The following is a 10,799-nucleotide window of genomic DNA, read 5'->3' on the forward strand; positions in this document are numbered from 1 at the left end:
TAAAAATTGTTAATAAATTAATAGTAAAATATAAATTCATTAATTATTAAATAATATAATAATATATAGATAACATATTAATATATAATACAATTAAAATAAAAATAAGCAATACTAACAAAACAAATACACAACTGAAAATTTTCGGTTGATTTCAATTCTAGTTCCAGATGAACCAAACATATCCTTATTTTTCACCATCTCCCGGCTTATGGGCCGGGTGGCAAAAATGCTGGGATCTAGAAGTTCAGGGTGGCCTTTCTCGCAAAATAAAGTTTGAGGGCCAATAAGTTTACCACCGTAAATACAGGGATCAATATGGAATACTGCATTCTAGAATTTTGACCAGACGTCCGACGAGTTGCGCCCCGCACGCCAACTCGAGACCGGATCTGCTCCTCACTCCTGGCGCCTCACACGCACATCCAACCATGTATTGAGAGCATCTCCCGTATTTATTAGTCCTCATTCACGTGCGTATCAGGCGCCCATTTGTGAGAGCAGATCCCGTCACCGCCAACTCACGCTTCTCAGTTCATTTTTCGGACTTCGGCAGAGACTTGCATCCAGATTCCCGGAGCCTTTTGACGAAGTGAACTGGTCCGGGCGAGTGGCGATACCTTCACACGCGTGAACGAACAACAGTGGGTAGGGGAAACCACCATCTTTGCCTTTTCCATCCTATGGTGCTAGGTTTACAGTAAGAGCAGAAGCAGAAGCACCGGCGTCGATCTCGCCCTGTTCAGGTATGAATCTTCTCTCCTGCTACTTGTTCCTATTCTTCTCTGTTCTGTCAAAGGTTGGCTCCACGCTTTACACAACCGGAGGTCGGGTGGATTTTCTCTACCAGCTTCTGTTCAATCAACATGTCGCCCTCAAAACAATTCCACCCAACGTTCGATCGGTATCCCAAGTCGAATAATCTAAGGTGTTACTTATGAGGTCCTCGATTCTTCGCATCCCCGGACAGAGCCAACAAATGTTTGATGGGAAAGTCTTGTGAAAGAGACCAACAAAACAAATGGTCTTTGTACCCAATAATCTTCTAAGAAATCCTTTGCTTCTAGCCTGTTCACAAATTTGACAATATGGTGCGAGCTATTCATAAGAAATAATTTGAGTCAAAGCATGATCCTTTTATTGCTTGGGTTTTCCATTTTCTGAAAAGCCTGAATCATCTGCCTTCTTATTGATATCAACTGGGAACTTGTTTTAACTACTATTCTTGGAAAGGTCTTTTTCGTTGTTGATTGATAATCGGAATAGAAGCTTCACCTAATTATAACTACATGACTCATCATGGGTTGAACGTTGAACAATTCCATTAAGAATAACAGTTTCGTTTCATCTTTTTCAACGTCTTCTGCAATCACCAATGGTCTCGTGTATCATCTTCTCCAGCTTCTTCCTCAATTTTAATGCAGATTCTCCCATTAGTGATGTTTTCACGCTACCTGATATATGTCTAATGGTACAAACAAATTTATATGTGGTTCATGCTCAATGGCAAAGTCCTCTTCAAACCTAAGGAGTATTGTCAATATGCTAGCCTAGACGGAAAATTCCAATCTGAATCCATTAAAATTCTCCATGCACACAACAAATCCCAGTTTACACAAATCAATGTTTCGATCTACAAATATGTAGTGTATATCACAATTTCAACAACTTCTCGAAAACATAGGAGTGTTTTAGTTGCAGAAAAAGTCACAGGCCCATTTGCTCTAGGACCCTTGTGGGTTTTTACTGGAAAATATACACAATTTGTAACATTTCTCATTGACTTTTTTATATTGGCTTAACAGGTTATCCCCAGCTCCTTTGCAGTATAATGATGAATAATATGCTAATGAAGTGTGTGATGCATAACATTCTATGTGTGCATTAAGCTCAGTTTGGAAAGAGTACAAATACGAATATGTACAGTACAAATACATACAAAACAACACAAAAACAAGGCTTTATGGTCTATGTATTTGTATTTTACTCCTTCCAAATTGAGCCTTAGAGATTACTTTTTTTCTTCCACTGTTTACTGTGTTGTGTAATGAGAATCCACTAAATGTCAGACATTTGAGCCCCCCTCCCACCACACACACCTCCAGTGGAAAAAAAAAAAAACTAGTAAATTTTCATTTCTATTCGTTCATTTTCTTGTTCTGCACCACTACCACCATGATGACAAGAATAAATTAGGTCTTGCAATTATTAACTAAAAGGTATGCTGTGATTTATGAATTTGGATATGGAATGTTTGATCTCTCTCTCTCTCTCTCTCGCTCGCTCGTTTAGTAGTTAATATGGCACTCATCTTTTTAAGGTTTTTTTTTTTTTTTGGGGGGGGGGGGAAGGGTGTTGCATGCAGTAATGTGGGAAGTTTGAGAGGAAAGAAACAAGTGCCTTTTGACAATAAGACCAAATCCCTTGAAGAGTTAATTTCTGGTATTACTTACCTTTGTAATCTTTGGGCTGTTAATTGGATCTGTTCAAAGGTCTATCAGTTAATGACCTTAGCAGAAAATGCTCATACTTTTCTGTTCCTTCCACACTCTCCTCAAGCTATCTTGTGAAAGGCAGTATCTATCTGTGAAGGAGTGGTGACTCTAAACTTTGATGGAAGCGCTTCAGGCAATCCTGGTTTAGCTGGCATTGGAGGCATTATAAGGGATGAAAGGGGCAATATCTGCTGGGTCTTCAGTGGTCCGATTGGCTTTGCTGACTCTACGAGGCTGCTCTCACAGGAATTAGAATAGTGAAAAACTTGGAATTTCAGAACTGAACTATTGCAGGTGATTCAGCAAATACCATAAAATGGCTAAGAGACAAGTACGGTGGACCATGGAGATTGAGTCATTATTGAGAAAAGGCTAGGGACTCTTTGGATTGTCTAAATGCAAACCTGATTTGGATTCCAAGGGAGCTAAATCCTATTGCAGATGACTTAGCTAAATTTGGTGATCTTTTGGAGTTTTTGTAGTGATGGGCTTTCTCTGTTGTAAGCTTTTGGGGCTCCCCCTCTGTGTTGTACATCTTCTCATGTACTTCTTTTTCTAATGAAATTTGGTTAGTTTTTCTAAATAATAAGGTTGTAGAATCTGATAAAAATACATCCTATTGATCTCTCACTCTTCCTCTGTGCTCTCGAAGAATATTAATGTGGATGGCATCTGGCATAGATGTTATAGTTTCTAAGATCTGATAATGTTTCCAAAATCCACAACTGAGGTCATATTTCCTTTCGTGTAGATCTATTTTAATGGTGAATTAATAATTTATTTTTCACCTTTCATGATTTCCCCCCCTTTTTTTGTTTTTAAATCTATTATGTTCTTATACTTATTACATCATTCCTGGAATTAATTGTTTTTGGTTTCTTTAATCTGTTTAGTGTTCGATGTTATTTACTTCATGGAACTACTGTTGGTTCCAAATGGCCGAAATAAAAAATAATCCAGTCATTGGTTCTGAGCTAAGCTACAGATGATTGTTATGATTGTTGGATCAAAACCTTTCCATAAATTAAAACTTGATATTATATTTGTAATATTTTTTCCTTCTACGGATATGCAATACGGTGGACGAATTTGAGATTGTTTTGTTTATATTTTGAATTTCTAGGTTGGTTTCTAGGGAAAGAGAGTGATGATGTGGGGGGTTATAAGGCGAAAAGTTGCTTATGGTGGATCATGTGCTTCGGTAGAACCTAAACTGTCTTTTATTCTGTTTCATTGGTTATGTATGCATTTACGTATTGATTTGAGTTTAGTGGAACAGTATTTTGATACTTCACATGGACTCATCTGCATTTGTGTCAGATTTTAGCAGAGCCATTGCATAGGATTCGTCCTGCTGTGTCTGCATCAAGAAGTTACACAATTGCAGGAAAGGAGGTATCCATAGTTGAATTGTTTTATTCATTTCCCCATGTTCTTGTTATTATTATTATTTTTTTCTGGAACTAGTTTTAGCTTACCTCCATGAATAACAAAATGGTTAAACTTTTTATATAGTAATATTCTAAGCAGCGGTTCTTATGATATAATAGCCCCTCAATCTGATTCCATCATATCATGTATAAGTGGGCAATCATAGGTTTTATAAAGCATACCAATTCAGGTTTGAAGAGAACTGGATATTAAAGACTCTTCTTGAAGCTATAAATCATCAAATAAAATAACTAGAAAAAATAAATACACAATGTTTATGTGGTTCATTTCAGTATCATAAATCTACTGGGGAGAGAATAGCATAAATCCATTAGCAGAAAAATGGGAATAAGATGAAAGCAAGCAGATCTAGGGGCTCGGATTAATGTTGATCATTTTGGTATGGTCTCGCATAGCCTGGCCTGTCTTGTTCCATCCTAGAAATTTCTAGGCCCAGGCAGCCATTTTTCTTCCAGGCCTGACCTACTGGCCCAGAGTATTATATATATATATATATATTTTCTGTAATATATATTTCCTGTACACACAAACACACATTGTATCTATATTACCTGGGCAGCCTTTTTATTGCAGGCCTGACCCACTGCCCGGAGTTTTATATATATTTTCTGTAATACATATTTCCTGTATATATATATTCCGTAATTTTAATTGTGAACTTAAATTAAAATTTTAGTTTTTTAAAATGTTAATTTATTAATTTATATGGGCAAGCCAGGATGCCCAGCCTGGTCTGGACCCAGGCTCGGACATATATATTTTCAGGCCTGGGCAGCACTAAATGCCATTGTTACCCCATAAAAACCCAACCTGGACTGGACAATGGTCATCCCTAGATGGAATCTATAACCCCTGTATATCCCACAGTGGCACAGTCTATATCTTTCCTGTCTCAATCAGAAAATAACAGTGGCTTAAATTAGCCCATACCCGATGGCTTCTCAGACAACTCATATTACCAGTTGGCTTGTTGGACTAGCCACATACAATTAATAGAATAATAGATAGGCAGCCCTCAACATAACTTGATATTACAAAATAAAACATAAGACAGAATTACATAAATACCAAATATCCTCCAAAATCTCCTTGAAAGAAAGCCCAGAACAATATTTCATATCTGAACTGACAGGCCTGAGCTGTATTAGGGGTTTGTTCTTCTGCAGACCTGCGGTGGACCCTTTTTTTGTGGAGGTTCTATTGTATTTTGTTTGCTGCTATTTTCTTAATAGCAGTGGGGCTTGGCTTGATTTCCCCTCCTTGTACCCTGTTCTTATCCTTTCACTTTGATAAAAACATAGGGTTCCCCATTTACCAACCAAAGTAAATAAATAAATTAGTATCATCATTGGGTGATCTGTATATCTGATAGAGCATGAATTTTATCTTGGAAACAAAGAGGCTCGCCTCTTTAACAAAATGTCCATACCTACCCAGAAAACAGTTTTCTTGCAGACAAAGGTTTCTGTCAGTAGCTTAACCCTTTAGAGATCATCTAGATAGAAGGTAGACCATTCGGGGACAGGAGCACATGGTTGCTACTTTAAGTGTTGTGATTTGATGTAAACTATGCTTATATTATATTCTTGATTTACCCATAGCTTCCTTGGCACTGTGCCACATAATTTATCTATTTTGATTATTGTTTGTTATTTTGCTTCTCCAAAGCTTCTTTTTCCTTTTATTTACTAGTATTTGCACAGGCATTACTCCTTAAAAGAGGATCTAGACAGCTTCAGAACTTCACTTGCCATTTTCTTCCTGGTAATCCTGTAAATAATTGCTTTTTGTCAGCTCATTGATGTGCTTGCATACACATTCATGGTAACTGATTTTATAAATTTTGTGTTAGTACAGGTGGCTCAGTTAGTTCGAAGCCTGTAAGGTTAGCCGTGTATTCTCATCTTTTGAAGATCATGTTTCATAGTATTGATATGAAGATAGTTTATTTTGAATATTGCAAATATTACTTCTGTGACTTTTCTCCTTTTGGAGTAAACACTTACCCATGTGAAATGATAATGAAAAGAATGTGTATTTTACAGGAGTTAAATTCTGTTCCTCAGTGTCTCTTTCTCCCCTTTTCTCCCTCAAAATCTTTTATGGTAAATATGCAGGGAGTTTGTTGCATTTACACAAACAGGTAGTCCCATTCGAGTGTGGTGTAGATCATTTTCTTCAGACAATGGTATGACAGCTATCATGTTCAATAGTTTTTTCTTGCATAGATTTATGAATGAATACAAAAATACTTACAAACTAAAAGTATACACATACCCATACATGCATGCTTGTATGTATGTCTATTTATCCTCCTATGTATATATACATGCATGTTCTGTCTCTGGCCTAGCATTTCTCTCAAGCAGCATTGTCTTACATGCTTATTTTTGTAAAATGAAGGTGATTTGGTTGATGCGGTTGTCCCATTCATGGGTGAATCTATCACTGATGGAACTCTTGCAAATTTTTTGAAGAGTATGCTCTCTTGACAGATGTTTATGATTCTTAATAAACAACAAGTGCTATTCATTGTTCTTGTATACGATTGAGTTTTCACACACATTCACACAAACGTATATACATAATATCTTGCCCTTAAATTCATTGCATTTAATGTATTGAGAGCAGAACCTGGTGATAGTGTACAAGTTGATGAGCCAATTGCTCAAGTGGAAACTGATAAGGTATTTATCATGGTGCAATGTCTACAAAATGTTGTAGTGTTGAAATAATGGTGGTTATGACTTGGATGTTGCAATACTCAAAAGTTGTTGATGATCATGGGAGAAGGATATTCTCATATTTTTAATTGTGTATTTTGTGATCAGGTTACCATTGATGTTGCCAGTCCTGAAGCTGGAGTCATTCAGAAGGTAAAATATCATTAGCAGTTAATGGCATATTGGTTTAAAAGTTATTTATGTTCTCTTCACTTGCTATTGAAAATCAGGCATGGTCCTGAATGTAGTTATATTCTCTTTGTTTGTAGTTTGTTGCCAAGGAAGGTGATACCGTGGAACCAGGAACCAGGATTGCTGTTATTTCAAAATCTGGTGAAGGTGCTACTCATGCTGCTCCATCAGAGGAGAAATCAGATAAGAAGGCTTCTCAGTCATCTCTTCCTCCAGAAGAAGTCAGTGTGGCCAAACAAGAGCCTAAAGCAGAAGCTAAGGACAAGGCTAAGACACCACCACCACCACCAAAAGCCTTAGCTAAGGAACCTCAGCTTCCTCCAAAGGAAAGGGAAAGACGTGTAAGCCTCACGACTCTTGGATTTCCTTAACATGATTTAGAAAGAAATCCTGTTGATATTGTTTTAATATTTGACAATTTATCTTGATTCTAGGTTCCTATGACAAGGCTTAGAAAACGGGTTGCAACACGTTTGAAAGACTCACAAAACACATTTGCTATGCTTACCACATTCAATGAGGTTGATATGTAAGTTCATGGATAATGTATAACATTATTTCTCACTTAAAATTTGAAATGGTCATGTCTGCATATTCTTAGTGTGGTTTGCTATTACCTGTGTTTCGACTGCTGCTACAGTAGTCCGAGAAGAAGAAGAAGAAGAAGGGTCTGTCAAAAATCTGATGGTTAACCCATCCAGTCGACCCCCTTAATCTATATTAGATTCTAATCATGTTTACAAAGACAGAAATGCCCTTACTTAAGTGTGGGGCAGAGTAACTCTAATAACACTGCCACATAAGCAAGTTACTTAATAAACAGAAGAAGACTAAACTACCCATATTCGGCATATCTTAACAACCTGTTTTATTAACTAGGCTAAAGTTTAGGTTTTATTGCATGAATAAGTTGGCTTATAGAACATAACCAACATTTATGCATGTTTTGACATGGGTTCCTGAATGATGCAGGACCAACCTGATAAAGCTGCGCTCTGATTATAAAGATGCTTTCCTGGAAAAGCATGGTGTGAAGCTAGGACTTATGTCTGGATTTGTGAAAGTATGTAATATGTGTCACACAATGAAATTTGCAGTTTCACAAATTTGTATACAATATAATATGTTGTATGTAATTATATAATATTATGTATACTGTAATCTGTATATTTGATTACTTAAAAAAATTGTATGATGCATGTATCTATAGATTTTTTTTTTCTGTTTATAATATTAATTTTTGTTTCAGGCTGCTGTCAGTGGGCTCCAGAATCAGCCAATTATCAATGCAGTCATTGATGGTGATGATATCATATATAGGGATTATATTGATATCAGTATTGCTGTTGGTACTCCTAAGGTTTGTGAATGACTCATTGATGTAATTTCTCTACTATTGATCCATTCTTCATTATGTTATTTTGTGGACCAGCCAATAATCAATGTTGTTCCATAAAATTTTCAAGTTTGATGACTGAACTGCTAAAAAGAGATAAAAGATTTTTTGCCTGAGATGCAATGGAAAAGCTACTTTAAAGTTAACATAATTTGAAACCTTGAACTCAACCAAAATGAACAAGAATATTTTAAAACGCGGAGGTGTTCCACTACTTAGAGGCGTGAGGCGTAGTTCAGAATGTAAGATGTGTAAGCCTCCTTAAGAGGAGGGGGGATGAGGAGGAAGAAGAGGAAGAAGAGGAACATAAATCTCATATATATATATATATATATATATATTAATAAAAATCTTTTATATTAAGAATAATGAAGATGCATAGCACTTTCTTTCTCCTTATCTTCCCTTCCCTTTTCTTTTCTTTCTTTTTCTCTTTTTTCATCTTTTTCCTTCTTTTTCTTCCCCTTCCCTTTCTTTTCCTTTCTTTTCCTTTCCTTTTTTTCTCTTTCTTTCTTTCTTTTTCTTTTTTTTTTTTTTGTCTTTTTTCATGAGGTGCATGAGGCGTATGTCTCTAGCACACCTCATGAAAAAAAAAAAACGTATGAGGTGTGTGCCTCTTGCACCTGAGGTGTATGCCTCAGAGGTGTCAGCGCCTCCAGGCACACGCCTCCTACTCCTTTGAAAACACTGAGAACAACTAATTTTCGTTCTGTAGCACAACATATGTGCCTGTTTCTCTTGACAAACTAGACAGAATTTTATTGCAGTTTGTCAATATGAGCTTGTTTTGCATAACAAAGTTAGAATGGGTGTGAAATATATTGAGTTAATATTTGCATTTTGTGTTTTCAAGGGTCTTGTGGTTCCAGTTATCCGCAATGCAGATAAGATGAACTTTGCTGAGATAGAGAAGGAGATCAATACCTTAGCAAAGAAGGCTAATGATGGCACCATATCAATTGATGAGATGGCAGGGGGCTCATTTACCATATCCAATGGTGGGGTCTATGGAAGTCTTTTAAGCACTCCTATTATTAACCCCCCACAGGTAATCTTTTGTTACCCTTCTGACTTGGTTTATGGGATGGGCAATTTTCATTTTTCTCTTTTTCCTTTATTTGTGGCTATAAGCCATTTTCTTGAATTATTTTATGCCTAACTGTTCAGTTAAATTGAACATGCTCAAATCTCTTTATCAGTTGACTAGGACTGTCAAATGTCAGTGGGCCGGGGCAGACCTGAACCAAACCAACCCAATTAAATAGGGTGTAGATCTGCTTTATTTATATGTATATTGGCATATTACAAAAATAAACCCATTCTAATACCTATTTTTTTCTCATGATATACTTGTAATATTATCATATTATGATGTCCAAATGTGTCAATTTAACAAATAAGTAGGTTTATTGCAAAATTACGTTAAAAGTTTAACTGTCAATTATGACTAGAGAATGACCCCCGCGGGGCTAGTATTTTGATATTCTTTTATTCATATGTTCTGATAAATTTTGTTTGACACCCATTTTTATGTTGTAAATTTAGGTTATTATTTTATTTGATAAATAAATTTGTTATTTATTTTAAGAGATTAAATCAAGTTTTATTTCTAAATAATAATTAGTCCCGATTAGAGACCCAATAGGGTCTTCTTTGGAACTAGTTCTGCACATTTACTTATTGGGTCTACTCCAACTCAGCCCGACCAATTGATGGCAGTAAATGAACTAAAATTCCCTTTTGATATGAATGAGAATCTCAAAATTATCTGTATTTTGCAGTCGGCTATCCTAGGTATGCACTCAATAGTGACCCGGCCAATGGTTGTTGGAGGTAACATTGTTCCAAGGCCAATGATGTACATTGCATTGACATACGATCATAGGCTGATTGATGGAAGAGAGGCAGTTTTCTTCTTACGCCGCATCAAGGATGTTGTGGAGGATCCTCGCAGACTGCTTCTTGATATATGAAGATATACACCATTGAATTTTTTTGATTTTGTGATTTGCCAGGGCACTTCAGATTCTGGCATATTTTAATTTTTATTGGACCACAATAATTCCTGACTCATATAAAGCTTAAAACTTTGCAGTTGCAGGGATCTTTTTGTTGGTAAAACCCTGCAGAAAGTTATACAACAACTGCGGCCCTTTCATTGTTTACAATTACAGATTAAGAGACTCTGTTAGGTTACATTAACTGTGGTTTATATTTGTGGAGTTGTGTTCATGTTTATCTCATTTCTGGTTCCTCCGTATGGTTTCTTGGGAATTCTGAATGTCTAGCATAGAATATGCATGAGATTTCCCTAGAAGTTGTATAATAGATAGGGGATTGCCCTTCAATATGTTGATACTTGACACGCCAAATGTTGTTTTTACCATGGTTTTCTCTTTCCTTTCCAAATCTTTGTGCAAGAAGGTTACTGATCATGGTTTTCAAAACCAGACCAGACTGGATGGTCAGACCGGAAAAGCCGGGAATCTGTCAGGTTGACTGGTTCTGTTTTTCCCCAAAATCGGATTTTGGCAAAAGAAT

The 10,799-nt window shown here is 36.4% G+C and overlaps 1 protein-coding gene across 1 annotated transcript; it reads left to right on the top strand.

Annotated features, from left to right (window-relative positions):
* Positions 1 to 330: 330 nt before the first annotated feature.
* Positions 331 to 10,501, top strand: LOC148848334 (dihydrolipoyllysine-residue succinyltransferase component of 2-oxoglutarate dehydrogenase complex 1, mitochondrial-like). Its single transcript, XM_088949895.1, has 15 exons — positions 331 to 746; positions 3,619 to 3,696; positions 3,816 to 3,890; positions 5,651 to 5,711; positions 5,805 to 5,832; positions 6,065 to 6,135; positions 6,351 to 6,425; positions 6,579 to 6,634; positions 6,779 to 6,823; positions 6,940 to 7,203; positions 7,297 to 7,391; positions 7,835 to 7,925; positions 8,112 to 8,222; positions 9,112 to 9,306; positions 10,040 to 10,501. The coding sequence occupies exons 2-15, from the start codon at positions 3,643 to 3,645 to the stop codon at positions 10,229 to 10,231; spliced, it is 1,413 nt and encodes a 470-aa protein (XP_088806021.1). The 5' UTR covers positions 331 to 746; positions 3,619 to 3,642; the 3' UTR covers positions 10,232 to 10,501.
* Positions 10,502 to 10,799: the final 298 nt, after the last annotated feature.

This window comes from Nelumbo lutea, chromosome 6, assembly GCF_056320005.1.
Source record: "Nelumbo lutea isolate HS-2025 chromosome 6, American lotus-T2T, whole genome shotgun sequence".
NCBI classification, from domain to species: Eukaryota; Viridiplantae; Streptophyta; class Magnoliopsida; order Proteales; family Nelumbonaceae; genus Nelumbo; species Nelumbo lutea.